The sequence below is a fragment of the Pecten maximus genome, chromosome 5, assembly GCF_902652985.1.
Source record: "Pecten maximus chromosome 5, xPecMax1.1, whole genome shotgun sequence".
In the NCBI taxonomy this organism is placed as follows: domain Eukaryota; kingdom Metazoa; phylum Mollusca; class Bivalvia; order Pectinida; family Pectinidae; genus Pecten; species Pecten maximus.
In genome coordinates this window covers 16,433,001-16,452,851 of record NC_047019.1, presented here as the reverse complement: position 1 = coordinate 16,452,851, position 19,851 = coordinate 16,433,001, and the positions used below count along the sequence as shown (strand labels likewise).

The following is a 19,851-nucleotide window of genomic DNA, read 5'->3' as shown; positions in this document are numbered from 1 at the left end:
ACAATCTTCAGTCTAGAAAGAGCAAATAAGTAAAACTGGCATGATATAGCTTACATTTTTTACACTGACAATTCATAAAGCATATCATTGAATTAAACAGACTAAATAACTGTAGATTTCATTCTCACTAAACGGTAGCCCAACCTAAAAATCTTCTAGCCCAACAAATATGGGGGAGGATAAGAAAATTATAGATTAAATTAACAATATATTCAGAAAGGCTCTGTATAATTGTTGCCGACTTTTCAAGAGACAGACTACAGTTCATTATAAGTCAGCATTCTTTTGCCAATTATAACATATTGATTTGGTAACAAAGACTGCTAATTTCGTGGTTTGCGTAAAATTAATAAGTAATTAATGTTGCTAAAACAGTCTGCTTGGTCTTAAAGCATACATGTGAAAACCTAATTATATAAGATAATTATTGTGATAACGGGAGGTCTTGCATGATCAATTTAGTACCAATGACCTGATATTATTCAGGTTTATACTTTGGTTAGATTAATAGGAAAGAGTTTTTAAAGTGGGTTTTAGTTATCCCCATGAAATTCAAATGGTTCTCTATCTGCTGAAGCCTGATGGGCAAAGTCGCTAGCCCCTGACTAGTATGGCTATGATTTAATATTGGATTTGTATAACCCTGGTCATTGTTTTGCATTAATTAAGGTATTTACAAAACAAGGTTGCAGACACTTCAAATTTTTGTAATTAAAGGAAAGTCTTAGTTAAATGATACATTATTTGAATACATTATGCCATATAATATTTTCCAACAGAGATATGCAATTAAAGTTGCTTTAATATAAATTGAAAAATATGTTTGATGCATTTACATCCACATAAAATTTGTCATGCTTAAGTACATATTTTTTTGTCTTACAGAATGGCATTTCATTTTGTATTTATTTATACATAACGATATAGAATCAATTAAGCTAATTCTGTCACTTTGTTCAGATGCTCCAGTAAAAGGTAATCTTCTATAAATTGCCAAGTCAGCAGTTTTTAGAGATTTTTATCTGTTTTTGAGGGGGGAGAGTATGTAAAGTTTTGAGGCAAGAATGTTATAATCTGGTGTATAGATCATTTACTCTTGTTAGTTCAAAAATGCTTCATTTCCTGTTGATGTAACTGTACTAATAAATGGTGTTAAGTTCATTATCAACTCTCCTGATGGCTTTTAAATTACCAAGTGAGAAATTCCCACCAGGGACACTGTTAGTCATCCAGATAATTTTCAATTAGCAGTCAGGACCCTATTTTCTTCAAAGCCTAGTTATTTGCAACAGAGTTTAATTTCTTGGTGTTTTTCACCACTTGTTTTTTTCCCAGTAATTACAATAAGTGTTTGATTACAATTTGGTATTAAGATAAGAAGTGTTGTCCTTTAGTTCATCACAATTGAATCAAAAAAGTATTTCGAGGGCATAAAAAATATCTGGTCTCCCACGGTTAAGCTGACAGGGTTAACAATGAAAAGTGAACAGAAGTACAAGTTTTTTCCATGGAGGGAGTCTGTGTAAAGTGTCAAGGGACTGCAGCAGTGGTAGGGGGCTGCTGGGGTCTAGGGGCTGTGGTGGTGGGAGGGGGAGGGACACCGGATACCCCTGATGTGGGGGGCCACAGGTTGGCACACTTGTTCAAATCATTGACCACTTGCTCTGGTCCATTAACACTGCACTTGGTACCTGGTGGCTCCCTCATTCCTTTCTTCTCCCTTCCCCATCTAGCAGTCCATCATTAAAACACCCCAATGTGAAATAGGCCCCTAATTCTACCACTCTGGGGTAAGATTTGGAAAGATTATTCCCCTCCCGACCCATCACCCACACTCAAAACACACACTTTTATCTATGGTGATTCCAAACAGATTTTCTAGTTCTCATAGGACTTTTGTAGCCAACAGCTGAGTTCATCCAGGCTACACTGATACTGTCAAAACATTGGCCTGATAAAGATTTAAACAGATGATTGCTTCTCAGGTTTTTTAAGGACATGAAAAAAATTGCACTGACTATTTTTAGATTTTTCTAAGTAGAATCAATGTAAGAAAATAAAATTTGAAAGAATTTTTTTACTCTGGTACCTACATGTGTAAAAGTGTAACAGTGTCACGGGTTCATTTTAATTACTGATATGTTGAATGTTTTTAACAAAGTACCTTATTGATATTTTTTGTGCCCCATGATAAATGTTTGTTACATGTTATATATTATCAAGGATTTAAGCAAAAACATTTTGAAATCAATTTCTTTTAGTTTTATAATCGTGGTGTTTGAATGACAAAAAAAACAAAGTTATTTGGGGGGGGGGGGGGGGGGGGGGGGGGGGGATAAAATGTAAATGTTGATGTAATAGCTCTAGTAAGTACCAATGAGTAGCAGAGTAGTTTTAAGAATGGGTAGGGAGAAACTATATTAAGCCATGCATGCATAACTAGATAAGTGGGTAAAAAGGATAAGGTAGTCCCTGATCCATTCTATACTGCATGCTTGATGTAATCAACACGATTGCTATCACAGTATAATTTTGTGGTTGAAAACTTTGGTCTAGTGCAAATTTTTGTGAATGAAATGGTGGAACCCTATATATATTAAGTGTACGCCTGGAGTCTAACCACAGGCATTTGCCTAAATATGCAGTTTGTGGTCGGCACAGTAACAGATGGTTGCCTCTCTCTGCCAATTCTCCCTTGACAGGGCATAATGTTGCACCCTGGGACATTTATGAGAACATATATGCCTAGGTATATCAAAAGGTCAAAGCTAGAACCAGGACAAATTTACCATGTATGTTCATCACTACCAAATGTGGGCATATCTGGGTTTTGGTGCCAATGCTATGTTTTTGGCATATGCAATAAAGGTTGATATGGTACCGTATTTATCAGCAAATAAGCCCCTGTCTACTTTTTTTGCAGAATCACCAATTTTGAAATATTAATCTTAAAGTGGTTCACATATAAGCCCTCCCCTAACATTAATGCTACATTTTAATACCAGGGGGAGGGGACTTATTAGAAGATAAATTAAGTATATTACTGAATCTCTTAAAATCCAACTTGACTGAATTATAGTTTGAAACTTTTATCCCTTCCAAAAAAGCAGACAACTTATGTGTATCAATAAGGCATCGGCAGTGTCGTCATTGGCGTCCGCACAGAGGTTTCTGTGCGATAACTCTAGTTCTCTTGGTAGGATCAAAATCAAACTTCGTGCAGATCTGCCTTACCACAAAAACTTGCTTGGGATTGCTTTTCAGGTGCGAAGGTCAGGGGTCAAGGTAACTGTTACTAAAAATAGAAATTGTTTCTTGCAATCATCCAACTTTTCTGTACAAATGACACATCCACTTTTATGGAATTCTTGTTTGTTTTAGCTCACAGATGTAATTTCTTCACAATTTTTTTTTTTTTTTGTCTGAGAATCCTTTCGGCCTGTATGTGACGTATGACCTATAACATGGTTGACCCAGATCTAGAATGTACTTCTGATTAACATCACTATTTCAGTTAATCCTATACTAATAATCCTATCCTAAGGAGACGTCCTTTGTACTTTTCTGTACGGAGTATATAATACCAGACGTAGATGTAGATCTAGTAGTCACAGTGACATATTAGTTAAGCTGGCTCTTTATTCCTTGGTTTTTGTGGTAAAATGAGGGCGTTGATTCATTATAGGCTTACCCAGTGTGGTGTAGATGTGAACATATTTTAATGGTAAGTATACATAACCTGGAGCTGTAAATCGCTGGGGTTTCTTCCCTGATTTCCCATTTAAACCCTGAACCTTCCAAAGTGCAGTGTATCGGTCCCTGAACATCAAAGAGTCTTTTCTCTGCGGGATTAATGTTTCTGGTAGAAAAAATCATCGAAATATAAAGAGCGAGAGTCACACTGCTACCCCCTACGGTACCCTTGACATAATTTAACAGTGGATTAGGCAATCCTGTAATACAGCTACAAGTTTCGAGGTTTCAGTCTAGTGCTAATAATATCACTGCCTGAAGTTTTCTTTGTGACGACACTTCTCGTCCTCTTGGCCTTATGCTAAATATACAGAGGTCAACTCGGTGGGGACATACAGCAACTCAAAGGAAAAATGTGTCACCCAGATGATCAAGCTATTTAAAAAAAAAAATCTTTTATCAAAAAAAAAAAAAGTGTTATAAATATAAACCAATTTGACACTTCATCATAACATAAAAATATTTTTTTTAAATTGTATTTATGCGATGATGTTCTGCAATTGAGCTGTGAAAACTAGGTTTATATAGGATTAAGCTGGTGTAATGTGGCACTTTAACAGGAAGTAGGGTCACCGCATACAAAAGGTCACTACTGGTGTAGCCTTGAAATGAGGTTCATAGAGGAAAATTACTTTCCTCTAGCAAGGTATAAGATGAAACATATTTCATGCAGACCTCTCTCAAATATTTGTAATTAACTTATAATGGTCCAATGTGTGGAAAATTAACTGAGTTAGGTTGGGCACCAAGGGTTGTAGCACCGGGTGGCCTTATTTACGTTTTTTACTGTTAATAAAAAACTGAAAAACTACAGTACTGTTATCTTAACCTGGTAATATAATCTAGTTATCAATATTTTTTCTCGGTTCCTAATCGCCCAGATTAACATGTAGTGACAAATTTCATAACAAATAATAAAACAAATATTAACATTTCTAAATTCTGTTTTTAGGAAGTAAGGGAAAATATTTGATTTTCCTATCAGCAAATGTATGAAGCTTTTCAGACACTAGTGTTATTATTATCAGGTTGCCAAAATGCAGAGTGTTCATGGATGGGGCCACAAGCACCTGTTTTATAGAATAGTATAATAATGAGTTTCATTATCGGTGGTTTATGTAGTGGTTCTTCCTGACAATAATAGGTAAAAGGCCCATCTAAATGGTACCCTGGGCAGTCATGCACACAAATACCGGTACACTTTATTTAAAGAATGTTTGCATGAATCCTGTCATGTTGAACAAAGTTGATCTAAATTTATATATCCGTGTGACAGGGTTGGGTTTTTTTTTTTTTTTTTAGAAAAATGGTGTTTTTTATAATACTACAAGTACAACCTGCTTCATCGCATATTAAAGCAAAAGGTTTCTAATATTATTGTTCTAATATTAGAAATATTTGCCTAATTAATTTAATAAGACCGAAAATTAAAAAAAAAAAAAAAAAAAAATTAAGAAAAAAAAATGGACAATTTGCCTTGCAAAATTTAGTTCAATGAGAATCAAATTTCTTCCGGTTTTAGACCAAATTCCTTCTGTCATTCTCAATAATTAACGGCTGATCATTATTAGGATTTACATTTAAGCTGATGTGATTTTGAGTCATCACTAGACTCAGGATTTCTAACATCGTGCATTGAGGTCACTGTCAATTGTCAACTTCCTGGGGACGTATTTTCGGAGGAAGAAGACCCTGCTATTGCCCCACCAGAACACTTTATACAGAGCACATATACGTACAGTGACCCTGAATCGCCCGGATCTGCATTACATATCCTTGTGTTTATTGTACTTGCAGGGTAAAATTCTCATGATGGCTTTTTACTGTTTATAAGCATCTGTGAATAGTGTCAGATCATAGATCAGGCCAATATAACCGATTTACAGACTATTTATTTGTAATTAAAAAACTATAACTTATATATCATTCTGAAAGAATGGGTTGGTTACTGTTTTCTTTGATAAGGGCGGCTTATTAAAATAATGTTGTCTGTTCCTCAAGTCAGATATAATTATTAAAAGAGATAGAACATGTTGCAATATTTGGTTCATGAAAGAGGAGGTGATTTGTATGATACTAATTAATTGGAAAATGGGTTAAGAAAACAAATGGTAGTTAAGTGGCACAATGATAACACACTTGCCTTTCACCTAGGCGTCCGTGGTTGATTCCCGATTAGATGTGATAAGGTATATATGGGGTCACCTGCCTGACTATTTGTGTTTTTTCTGGGTACTCTAGTTGCTCTGACAGTAAGACCCTTGCACACATCCATCTGAATCAACAAGCATGATTAAGATAAGTTTAGATAAATTCTATCACATTTATTATAAAATAAGTTTGCATTCGTTTCTTTTAGAAAAAATGGTCGAAGAGAAACAAGAAACATTCATTATAATCAATGCTAATATGAACTGTTATTATTTGGTCAGATGTGAACGTGAGCTTTGGGAAATCAAGGATCTTCGAACAAAGCAAAACACAAAACAAAACAAAATTGGAATTATTCTTATGACATGAATAATTTCATTCAATAAGAGAAAAGGCTGTAAAAATAGTACTTGGATCCTTTGTTGAGACGTGTTTCTGCCATATACACCAGCTATATGGTGAGCCTAATACATGTATATAATCAGTATTGCGCCCCATGCATCGTTCCCTTTGTGTACATGTAATTTTTGCTGGATCAGCATACCAACATGGTTTCTTGGGTTGGCACCCAGAACTCTACAGACTCGTGCCAGGCGACAGCGGACCACTGCCTCCCTTCAGATCACATCTCTCCAATCTGTCCGCTCATTGAAATCACTTGAGATCCATTAAAAAATCCCTTTGACTTGAGTCGAGGAGGCTAGTGTGGGTTTTCTAATGTGCTCCAAGAATGACAATTTCAATTAGATTTTTATACATTTAGGGAAAATGTGAGGACGAAAAGCACTGGAGACTGGATGAAATGAACAGCAGGAGAAAACTAAACATGTTGTTTCTATTAGTCTAAATCTGTTTTTATTACTATATATAGCAAAAATCTGTATTCACAATCTTGTTTGGAACTTCACAAAGCGGCCAGTACATTGATGTTAGAGTCGTCAGCTATCGGGGCCTGACAACAAAGAAAACATACAAATTACATATCCATAATTTACACATGGTAACCCCATCATCACTAGGCTCTAACCATTGTCGTGTTTCACTCTGAAACAAAGTCCTACAAATTTCAAGATTTATAGCCTATGGTGGTCGTTAGGGTTTCATTAAGTTTCATCTTTGAACATTAATTGTCTTTGTGTACTTCAAATGTTGATGGATCATTAGCATATTTTGTATTCATTAATCTAAACTCATGACTCTGGACAAAATTAAACTGTGGATTTAGAGTTGAATAAAACATGGCATTGACGTGTTAAATAATAATAAATATTATTTGAATGTCATCTGAAGAAAAGTTTGACTAAAGACAAAGAGGTAATTATGTCTCTATTACTTAAGACAAAGAGCAAGAGGTATATATCTATATTAGAAACAGGAGATACTGATAAAATACCAGCTCAGAAACAACTCGCACAAGCAAATGAATGCTTTACAAATAAATGTTGAGAGTTAAATAGGGAACAGTTGTCAGCTACTGGTGCTGATATTTGACTTGGCATTTCCTGGTTGTGGTTGACTTGATTAGTTCATGTGTTGATACATATGATAAACTAATGTGTGGGGGGCATTGGTCCAGAGCCTGGCCTTGGGATGAGGCTGCAGTCTGACCTTGCTGTTGACCTTGGTGGTAGGAGCTCTCTGGCTGCACCACTATGGGACACCAGTCACAACTGTCTCCTCCCTCCTCCTCCTTCCTCCTCCTTCCTCCTCCTCTCCCTGGCACATGATGACAGTTGGGTTTTATGAAGGGAACTGTGTCAGGAAGCTGGTGAGCCTGAATGGGCTCAGCCTGTAGCCGGAGACTGGTGGGAAAGTGTGGGTGGTAGTTCAGTAATTAGGCCATCAAAGCCAGCCAACTATAGTCTGTTTCATATTTTCAAGAGAATAAAGAATATACCTTCTAATATACATTAGTAACTTGGAGACAATCCTATAGCATTTCAGAGTAGATGTATCTACACTGAATCCAAAAATATCTGAATTACTTGGGTTTTAAATTGGACAAAATTAACATTTTTTTCTAATTTGAGGAAAATAGTTCTGAGGTATTAATTACATCAAGTCTTGTCGTTTGTAATTTGTTGTGATCTGATGTCAAAGAATGTAAAATAAATATTATTCTAAAATCTTAAGATTTGTGAAACTGATATAAAAGGTTTTTAAACTAAAATGCATTAAAAAAATGTTTAGTTTGTACCATTTGATTTTTAACCAAGATATGATTCTAAAAGTGTACCGGTAATATAAATTTAAGGTCACATGCATAAGATACTGAAGTTATGTCAAAGAACATCTTGAAACAAATGTATAAAAACAGTGTCTTCATGTGAAGATCCATCATATACCTGTATATAACAGCTAATGTTTTCTCCATAATTTTCTTTACTTCCCAAAATGGAGGAGGCATTAGTATGCTACCCATCTGTCTGTTTTGCACTTGTGATTATGCTTATGTTGAAGGTTTTGTGATTATGCTCATGTTGAAGGTTTTGTGTACTGTGTACAATTAATGATTTCATTTCAATTAAATTACACTTTGTTAAGAAATAGAAATCCTTTGATAGCTTTAAGTTTTTATGTGAAAAGTAGATTGGTCAAGTATGGGAATACCTCAGACAAGATGGCCCCAGGAATTATCACAGGATATTTCAGCATGTATACTTAGCTCGGGAGGGTATTCGATGCCTTTTTCTATATTAGCTACATGTATTTTAAAAGAAAATCATTGCAACTTAAGATTACTGATGAGACGTTTTTTGATGATTATCATGATCAGATTAGAGAGATTTCGCCATTGTGCTTTTCTGTGTTTGGTTTCATATCTGAATGATTAAATCCATCCTGGCCATGCAGTTAACATGGGGTACAGTTGTGCGAGATATTTATATATACTTAGTACGTCTAGTTGTTTCTCATGTGATATATGATGGTTGTCTTTCTTTGATTGCAAAGGAAGACTTGGTGTAACCTCTACCAACTTAAATTGTATCAGTTTCAGGTCAATATCACAGCTAGATGCTGAAACCTAATACTCTACATCCATTCTTAAATAGAAAAAAAAAAAAAAAAAAATTAGGACCAGTTTACATATTGACATGCAGTTTCAATTAAATTATATATTTAAATTTGCAGGTATATTAATCTGAAATGGACTATAGTTGGTTTTCTGGTCAGGTCAAATCAGTTCTGTTGAGGAATGTTGAGTTACAGCAGCCATCTGGCTCCCCGCTCAACCATCACTTTGTTTTCCTTAAAAAATGCTGAAATCATCAAAGGGCAAGGCCCACAGCCTCTTCACAGAAGTTTAGACTCCTGCTTGAAGAGTGTACATATTTAATTCTAGTGTTGCACATTGAGAGAGATTTGTACATGTTATCTTTACAAGTGTCACATCCCTTTGTTGTTAAAAGGCTTACCACAAAAAAAATCAGCATTAACTGTACATTACAATTTATTCCCCTTTTTGCTGGAATATACAGAGAAATTTGTGAGTATAATCTCATCTGATGTTATAGGATGTTGGTAATTAGTAGGTAAAGTAAAGTCAGATGTCAGGAAAGTCAGGTTTCAAGTTAAAGTCAGATGTTGGTAAAGTCAGGTGTCAGTTAAAGGAGATGTTGGTAAAGTCAGGTGTCAGGAAAGTCAGGAGTAAGTAAAGTCAGGTGTCAGTTAAGTGAGATGTCAGTAAAGTGAGATGTTGGTAAAGTCAGGTGTCAGTTAAGTGAGATGTTGGTAAAGTCAGGTGTCAGAAAAGTCAGGTGTCAGTTAAGTGAGATGTTGGTAAAGTCAGGTGTCAGAAAAGTCAGGTGTCAGTTAAGTGAGATGTCAGTAAAGTCAGGTGTCAGTTAAGTGAGATGTTAGTAAAGTCAGGTGTCAGTAAAGTCAGATGTCAGTAAAGTCAGGTGTCAGTAAAGTCAGGTGTCAGCAAAGTCAGGTGTCAGTAAAGTCAGGTGTCAGTTAAGTGAGATGTTAATAAAGTCAGGTGAAAGTAAAATCAGATGTCAGTAAAGTCAGGTGTCAGTTAAGTGAGATGTTGGTAAAGTCAGGTGTAAGTAAAATCAGATGTCAGTAAAGTCAGGTGTAAGTAAAATCAGATGTCAGTAAAGTCAGGTGTCAGTTAAGTGAGATGTTAGTAAAGTCAGGTGTTGGTAAAGTCAGGTGTAAGTAAAATCAGATGTCAGTAAAGTCAGGTGTCAGTTAAGTGAGATGTTAGTAAAGTCAGGTGTCTGTTAAGTGAGATGTTAGTAAAGTCAGGTGTCTTTATGTTATACTCGGTATTGCAATGTCTACATATAAGCTGTAGTTTGATTTAAACATTCAGAGAAACCTCAATTCTTTTAGTTATATTTCTATTTATATATGGACTGGGTTTACTGGTATCATAATCACTACATAAAAGTTGTAGTTATGATTCGTTTTAAACACTCCTTAAGAAAAGCTTTAAATTTCTTTTAGTTATATTTGATTTCATTTGAGTATGGACTGGCTCTACTGGTATTACTGTGTCTACTTATAGCTGTAGTGATGACTTGGTCTAAACACTCCCTGACAGGTGACACAAAACGATGTATACAATTAAAGATCAACAAATCTACAATTACCTTACCCTACATACTGATGAATAATAATTTCAAAAAAAAAAAAATTTTAAAGGAGAGTTTATTGTCATTAACGTCACAGAAAACCATTCATGGATATTTGTGGTTTCGTATATTTTTTTGAAAAGGAGAACAATTAAAATCTTCTTCCAATTTCATTCACTTTCTAAGCGTTCCTGTCGATAAATATATATCATGAACCGGTTTGGGATAGTTATAAAATTTTATTTTTAAATTATATGTATTTTCATGTTCTATTTGAAATTAAATATCCATGAAACAAGGTAAAGTGTTCCCACATTTTGAAATGAAAAATAATATTTACAAAAAGGTAAAAATCATATAAACAAGACATTTTTAGATTTGGAAAGCTAACAATAACTGTGCAAGATAAAATCGGAGATTTTCTGACTTTTGATAGCAGGACATCATCATATTGTGGAATGTAACTTGACAAGTTCATTGTATAACAGGTTGCTACACTAATTAAATTCTCCCTGCTTTTTGTGAAAAAGCCATAAATTTTAATTGAGGCTTGATTACACGGCCATTATTGGGATTGAATATCGACAGAACGCTTAACGTTGCTTTTTGAGAATAAATTTTCATACATGGTCGCTGACTCACGGAAATGTTTCGGACGATTACCGGGGAAGGGTAGTTTGATAAAATTGGACAGATATTAGCAGAATAAGCAGTTAGGCATATATCCTCCCCTAGATTCCTTGTTAACATTCCTGGGAAACTGTTTCATGATCAAACATAATCCTCACACAAATGATACATCACTACCCACGAGGAGATACAGTCTTTTCTATACACTCAAAACTTTATTGCATCTCGGTGTCTAACAAACCTTTCAACACGCTAGTTTCTGTTTTGATAATTTCCATGATAGGAGGACATCAAATTGAAATTTCTTTAATTGACATAACACGAATGGTTTATATATGAATGTGAACAGTGATATTCAGTTCATTTATATTTCTGCTGCAGTGTATTTCCTTTTTAAATTATGCAAAATTTTATATAGTATAATTTTGAGAAATTTATGTGGTTTTTGTTGGATATTTAGTTTTATTCTGATTGTAATCATTAAAATGATTTCATGCTGAATAATTTTATCTTGCTTGAGTTAATGTGTAATTCTCATACATATCAATCCAGCTATCAAATATTACCTTTACCAACTTTCAATTATCATGTCAACGTTTGCACTGAAGTTGACTTGATGGTTTAGGTAACACCGGTGCTGCATATAGTCAGCAACAACTATAGGGTTCAAGTCAGTAAGGAAAGAATTGCTTTCACTCTAAATATCCTTGTGTAGTATTTTATATTCTAAATATTTTATAGTCAAAGTTTATGTCATGATTTATTTCTAAGGGCCCCCGTATCAGAGATACTGATGCCCTATATAGCAGTCATACCATACGTCTGTAGACAAATATATTTTTGCTTCTTTGCGATTGCTTTTGAAATCCGAACGTCAATCTCAGTAAACACAATGATGAATGAACGCACCCACATTATAGAGAAAACAATAATTCTTTATTGTACAGGAAAATCATTCAATTTTATGTTTATTGCACCAAACTGTCAAGTATAAAAAGTCACTTTGTCCTATATTTTGATATATAGTTTCCTATAGTTTTTCAGGTTCGCTCTCCTGCATTATTTGTCTTTCCAGAAACTAGGCATATGGGTTCCCTTTTATTTGAACTTCTGATATTCTTTACTAAAATAAGTGATATATTCCTGAATTCATTCGTATATATAAACCACTGAATGTAATCATTGTTTTATTGAATATGGTGGGTGTGTCAAGCATTCAGTGTGTTTCAAGAATAGTTCCTACACAAATTTGTCATCTGTGCAATCTTTGCACGTAATTTCACATCCGGTGGGCGACTATAATTCATCGAATTAATTGTCTTGTTGATGCATGTTTTGTTAAGTTATCAGCTTGATTAATTTGATAGAATCTCGGATGTCTCGCTAGCACTAGTCATATTCCAACAACAACCAATATGGAAATAAGAAACAATTTAACATCTTCTTTTAAAAGTTTCGGCACTATATGTTCAATAGATTCTGCTGTCTTGATGAAGGAATCATGAATTTGATTTATAGATGCTCTTAGTCTTAATCTCATTCTACTTTGATTAAAGCTTGGCATCATTACAAAAAATATTTATTTATGACATCATAAGCCATTCTAGGAAACACGAATCTCATTGACATTGACATATAGCATACAAGACTTACAGATCTTTCTATGATGTAGGTCACTTTCCCAGCTTTCAGATGTCATCAGATTTTAATATCATATAAGTAATTACTAATTACCAACATATCTTGTTTCTATATATAATAAGATTCATAAAGCACTCTTCATTGATGTTAAGAAAAACAAAAGTTGTTAGAGATCATTGTCTCATCTTAACATCTTAGAATAGGTGCAGTTTTGGTATATAATCTTCCTTCTGATTTTCTCATGTATAATTCAAAGGTTATTTTAGTTATATAGACTGTGTCCCAGTTTTGATATTACTTCTGTTGGCTATACATGTAATTATATTGTAACTAACAATGGTTCTTTAGCCTTTAACCCTCCCTCAAACACAGTATTATATGTACATGTGTACATCCGTTGATCTTCATCACTATAATGGGTTTTGATTTAAGTTAAACCTAATTAGTTTTAACAGCAACATTTGCTAGGAAATATCAAGTTTTTATCAAAGAAAAATGTCAAGTTTTCTAGATGAAAGAGTTGAAATACTGTATGAATGTGATAAGTCGCCATTAAGATAAGCTGTGACTGCCTCCGGATCACACACTGATAAATCTTGGGCTGAAATGCAGATTTAATGTTTTAAGTGAAACTGGGTTTTTTGTACCATTTCTATGTAATAGTGCCCCAAATGATTGGGCATAGTGCAGCTGTGTCACTGCAATAAGGATGTAAGTTATGTACCCCAGTATATAAAACTCTATCCTAAACCTGTTGATTAATATGAAAATAATAATCTTCAAATTGTTCCCAAAATTAAAATATAAATGTAAAAATTAAATACAAGTGTTAAAATACAATACAATTTCTAATTTAATTAATTTAACCATAATTTAGAAGGCATAGAGGACGATAGTGGTTGGTACGATTGTAGGCCACTTATCACTGTTCGCTTGATGTGTCTTCATTGCTGAGCTTGTCACTTTCATCATTCTTACTGTCTTTACAAATGAACAAGACTATTGCTGACATAGCTGTTTTATACTCACCGGAAGGTTTAAATTATATGTACACTTTTTCCTTGATATATGTTCAGTGTATGAATGTACATCCTTAAAATCCTGATACTTTTATTAGTAAGTATGATCTGGTCTGTAAAATGGTCTAGATAAAGTGAAAACAAAGGTACAAATTACAAAATACATTTCTGATGGGTTTAGATTTCTGCAAAAAACTTGAATATGTATTTTGCTGTTTTCATATATTACATCAGCTTTTTATAGTGACAGAAAAATCTAATATTAAAGATTCCAGTAAATAAAATTCAGTGCAACTAATTGTACATTTGAAATTTTGGAGGTTTGTAGTTTACCTATAAATATTAGTTATTTAATATTACGCTTTTTCTGGTCAAACTGTTTTGGTTGATGATTTCTTTCAAAAATACCAGATGTCCATCTTTAATTTCATTGTATGTTTGAATAAATGTAATTTGTGTCGTCACCCAAAATTGTCCAGGATACTGATTAAAGCAGTATATAATTTTCAAATGAAAATGATCTAAATTGGAAGCAACTTTTAAAACAGTGACAAAATTCACTATGTACGATAGTACCAATGCTTTGACTGTGGAAAAACTGAAATGCAAGATTTTGATTGAATTTTTTTGATTTTTTTTTTAATTGGAGAGTTAATATGGACCTTTTTATTCTGATATGTTGTGGAAGTATTGATTAACTAATGTCAAACATAACATTTTATTAGTCCCCTACCATCCATTTTGTAGGTATGTACGTAACTTTTTCGCTGCCCTGAAAATGGCTTTGATTCCTTGAGGGATTTTGATCAAATTTCACACATTGATAAAGAACCATTATTTCTTGGGACAAATTTCTCACAGCGTTTTTTGGGTCAAGATCAAGGTCAATCTTACTATATTTTTTTTTTATCACTGCAGACATCAAGTTGTGTTTAGGACTATAGTATGGGATTGGTAACCGGTTAGTATCAATTAAGGTGATCATGATCCGAAAAATCACTTTTTGACCCCTTATCGAAAGTAGTCGAAGTGATCTAGTAGATCAGAGAGTTTTTAAAATCTCTGATGTACTATCACGTCGACAAGTACTTACAGTACATTGTTGTTATAAAAGCTACAATCACTGCTTGACCTGCTATGTAGGGTTGTTTGGAATTTCTTACTGATCACTGTGAGACACTATTATCATCTAACATAAGTAAATTTACTTGAGGTTGCTGAACTTTTATAACTACCTACCCAAGACTGTGATATCATCTATAATAAGTACTTCATGGGTTGATGGCGGTGGTGATAATTGTCTGGGTCATATATAAATCACAAAATATAATATCGCCAAAAAATAATGTAATATCATCACTTTCTGATCATTTTAAAACATGGTTGTTATACAGCTAGGTCAACGTAATTTTGATACAACTTCACTTTTTGTTTGCTGTAAATTAGCATAGGATGCATGTTTCCTTCACAAGGAGTGTTTTGTCATGTTACATTGGTAAGTTGTAGTATTTGTATCAACATTAAATTATATTAGAAATGGTTGTAACAAGTAAAAAGTAAAATGTCTCCTCCACCTCCACCACCACCACCACCACAGGCCTCTAGTGTGTTTGGGTGATGGGGAAATGAATGACCTTCACGACCTTGACCTTCATTCAAGATTACATGGTTGAACAACATCTCATTAAGAAAGAGACCCAGAGACCTGATATTGGACCTTTAGCATGACTTCAAACTCAAGGTCACAGGAACAAATCTGCCAAAATATATCAAAACTTGGGTAACTTGTAAGGCCCATTAAGACCTCTTGTACATTCATAAGCAGGCATTTAACATGTTCGTCGAGGAAAATAAGAAGTTGAAATCGAGTCATTTTCTTAACATTTTTGCTTTCTGTGTTACCAGGTCTGAAGGCATCTGAGAGTGACCTGGAGAAGTTGAAGTGCTCCAAATGTGATTTCCAAGCCTATTACCTACAGCAGTACCAGACGCACATAGCATCACACACTGACGACGTCCACAAGTGTAAATGTTGTAACTACGTCACATTTGACATGAACAATCTCCTTTCTCACTTTAAGGTAAAAATTATCGTAATTTCAATTTCCAGACACAACACTCATTATTAGAATAAGGAATAAATATATTGTTTAGCATATGCATTAATATTTGAAACAGTGTTTATTAGCAATAGAAAACTTTTAAACGATATTTCGTAAAAATCACTCCTTATTTCCAAGTTATCTCTCCTTCCCGTGTGGAGTAGCCAGGGACATTTTGTGCAGGCTGTCTACGGTAATGTCTGCCAGCTACTGTTCCATATAAGAAAAATCAGGAAGTCATATTGAAATCTGAATGTTAATATATTGGTAAATGCATATTGAACATACACATTTGTTACAAACAAGGTACATGTATATCAAAAAGCTTATTTCTCATTTTATTTCATTATCTTTTTCATGGATTAGACATTCAAAAGTAAGGGATGGGCTTATATATTCCCAAATATCGGCCTATGCAGAGAAAATGTGAAAATTTTAGGGGTGGGCTTATCCCCGAACATGGGCTTATACCAGGTAAAATACGGTACATGCCAGATATATCAAATATACCACCAGAATTTCAGTTCTACCATGACTAAAGCTGTTGATAATCCACTGTCTGGGCTAGACTTTATTTACAGGAAACAGATTACTAAAGGTCTAATGTATCCGAATGTTAAATAAAGAATTTAAACAATGAAATGAAATCGGACAAATAATGACTTTTTGACGAACTTCAATTATCAATTTCGTGAGTATTAGGAATACAGTGTTGTGATTAGCCAGTTGAGGAAATGTGGCAGATGTACATTGTATGTAGTAATGCCCAATCTAGGGACCATATATATTTGTATATACAAACAGAGATAGGGAAAAGCAGTTTAAACCAATGGAAATAAACCATATTTGTGGGTTTAGTTCATGCTATATAAGATAGCCTAGATCTGCCTGGAACATTGTAAATGTCACATTTTCTGATAAAGCTTATAATGTACCATAAGGTCAACTTGTTATCAACCATTACGTCATTCTTAAATTAGAAAACTAGGTATTTTGTTATTCTTTCTAATTTGTATTTATTTAATAATTTCAAAATTGGAATGACAGTTTGTGGAATAATTATTAGTCATAATTAATTACAGCAGTTAATTTCACATCCCATTAGCAGGAGATTAGATGACGTGTTTTATAAGCATAGTTAATCTTGTTAATGTATAAATTCAAGGTTAACTATCAACTTAATTTCTGCATTTTTGTGTGTTGCAGCAAAAAAATACTTGATTGATTGCTTAAATATTTTAATAAAGGCTGAATATTATATAACATGGTGAAAACTGCTTAAGAATATACTTGTATTTTGTCACAGTCTACTGCGATTGTCTTCCACAAAGATTATCATAAGATTATCAGATGTATTATGCACAAATCTATTTGAATAAATCTTGCTTAGCATCATCAATCTGGTTAGGCAACAATTTAAACCTAACCTGAACCAAATACTTTCTGTTAGTTCTGAAAGGTGGAATGAATATTTTGAATTAATTTGGTCTGAAACATTCCAAGCATGATCACTTTCTTTTAGTTCAAAAAGGTGGAGTGGATATTTGGAATTAATTTGGTCTGAAACATTCCAAGCATGATCCATGTTTCATTCTAGTACAGAATTGCTGACTGTTTGAGGCATCCCAATAAAATTAGAAAATCTTTGTCAGCACTTAAATCAAAGATACCAACATACTGAGGAAACCAATGTCCAACTCAAAATGGATTATGTGAGGACAAAGTAGGAACAGAAATATAGATTTGCTTGGAGACCTTTGAAAAAGTACAAGCAGAACAAGACCAGGTGGTCAGGAAGAGTAGGCTTTGGCTTCATTGAAGAATGCCTCAAACAAGTTTGTGTTTCAAAGTTTCAAGGTCAAGGACAACAAGGTCTGTGTTACTATTTATAGAAAGTATTCGCAACTTTCATTATTTAATGTTTTTAATCAAACTTCATATATTGGTCAAGTATGAGAATACCCGGAGTGAGTTGGCCTTAGAACATATTGCAGGATATTTTGATGGTTATACTTGGCACCTAAATGGTATCCAATTCATTCTGTGATAATTCTCAATTGATGGTCAAATATGGTAATTCTTCATTTATCATTCTGATCAGACATAGATATACTGTCCAGTAAAAGCGCTTTGTCAACTAAATGTTGTGGGAGTAATTACCAGGTAAGGGGATTCGTATCATGTGATGCTTAATGGCTGGGAATGAAGGCAATATCATGACATTTTCTAGTTTTATCCAAGCCTTGGTATATTTATAATTTCTGGTATTCATCAAAATTACTCTTCCACATTTGCACGAGAAGTTCTACCGATGGTATTTTATTTTCTAAAAGTGTTATTTTCCAAGGGTTTATAATGACATAAATATGGTATGTAGAGAGGTACATAAAACGGAAAAGGAAGCATGACGTGATGGAGGTTCACAGTCACACTTACAGTGGTACTTGTACGATGAAATTGGATCCAACGTTGAATCTCTACACCATGTGTAAGATATGCAGTCGCATGCTCACAAAAACAGAAAGCGATTATGTGACATGTATAGTTATTCTATCCAGCATCATTGTATGTGGTGTATGAACGGAACTATAGGTTAAAATGCCCATCGTTATCACACTGGATATCTGCACATGTCACACACACCTCTAACTGGGACAGGCAGCGCGGGACAGCACACGTACGGTAGACGTCCAATAAATTTGAGAGCAATTAGAACGGTTGACACGTGCTGTGTGTTAGATGTACACAGAAACACAAACATGTACAAAGACATTTTCTTAAATGCATTTTCATTGTTACTTGGTACTTCGTTAGTATTGCTAATTACTCTGAACTCAATCACTAGATTGTACATGACCATGCTTCCTGTTGCTATTTTCATGATATCTTCCTGTTGCTATACCTTCCTGTACCCAATCTTGTGGGGACATTTTCATCATTGACCTTGATGTCGCAAAAGTCATACAAACACAGCCAATGAAACCAAGTCTTACCTGTCCCACAGACCACCTCTATATCAAAAACCTGTCTATAAAGGTCACTTCCTGTAATCTGTCCTACAGACCACCTCTATATATCAAAAACCTGTCTATAAAGGTCACTCCCTCTAATCTGTCCCATAGACCAACTCTATATATCAAAAACCTGTCTATAAAGGTCACTTCCTGTAATATGTCCTACAGACCACCTCTATATATCAAAAACCTGTCTATAAAGGTCACTCCCTCTAATCTGTCCCACAGACCACCTCTATATATCAAAAACCTGTCTATAAAGGTCACTTCCTCTAATCTGTCCCACAGACCACCTCTATATATCAAAAACCTGTCTATAAAGGTCACTCCCTCTAATCTGTCCTACAGACCACCTCTATATATCAAAAACCTGTCTATAAAGGTCACTTCCTCTAATCTGTCCCACAGACCACCTCTATATATCAAAAACCTGTCTATATAGGTCACTCCCTCTAATCTGTCCTACAGACCACCTCTATATATCAAAAACCTGTCTATAAAGGCCACTTCCTCTAATCTGTCCTACAGAACACCTCTATATATCAAAAACCTGTCTATATAGGTCGCTCCCTCTAATCTGTCCTACAGACCACCTCTATATATCAAAAACCTGTCTGTAAAGGTCACTCCCTCTAATTTGTCCTACAGACCACCTCTATATATCAAAAACCTGTCTATAAAGGTCACTCCCTCTAATCTGTCCCACAGACCACCTCTATATATCAAAAATCTGTCTATAAAGGTCACTCCCTCTAATCTGTCCTACAGACCACCTCTATGTATCAAAAACCTGTCTATAAAGGTCACTCCCTCTAATCTGTCCCACAGACCACCTCTATATATCAAAAACCTGTCTATAAAGGTCACTTCCTCTAATCTATTTCCTGTGCGTGTTTGAGGTCTGAATGATTGTAACATCTCTTTCTCTGATTCGTATGTACGTTTGGGCAGTGTAAGT

The 19,851-nt window shown here is 34.5% G+C and overlaps 1 protein-coding gene across 3 annotated transcripts in view; it reads left to right on the top strand.

The window, feature by feature from the left end:
* Nucleotides 1–19,851, top strand: part of LOC117327320 — a 120,453-nt gene that overhangs the window by 14,122 nt on the left and 86,480 nt on the right. For all 3 annotated transcript variants that reach the window (XM_033884247.1, XM_033884249.1, XM_033884248.1), the window contains exon 12: nt 15,683–15,858. In XM_033884247.1, the coding sequence (XP_033740138.1) occupies nt 15,683–15,858 (176 nt within the window). The remainder of the gene's footprint in view (nt 1–15,682; nt 15,859–19,851) is intronic.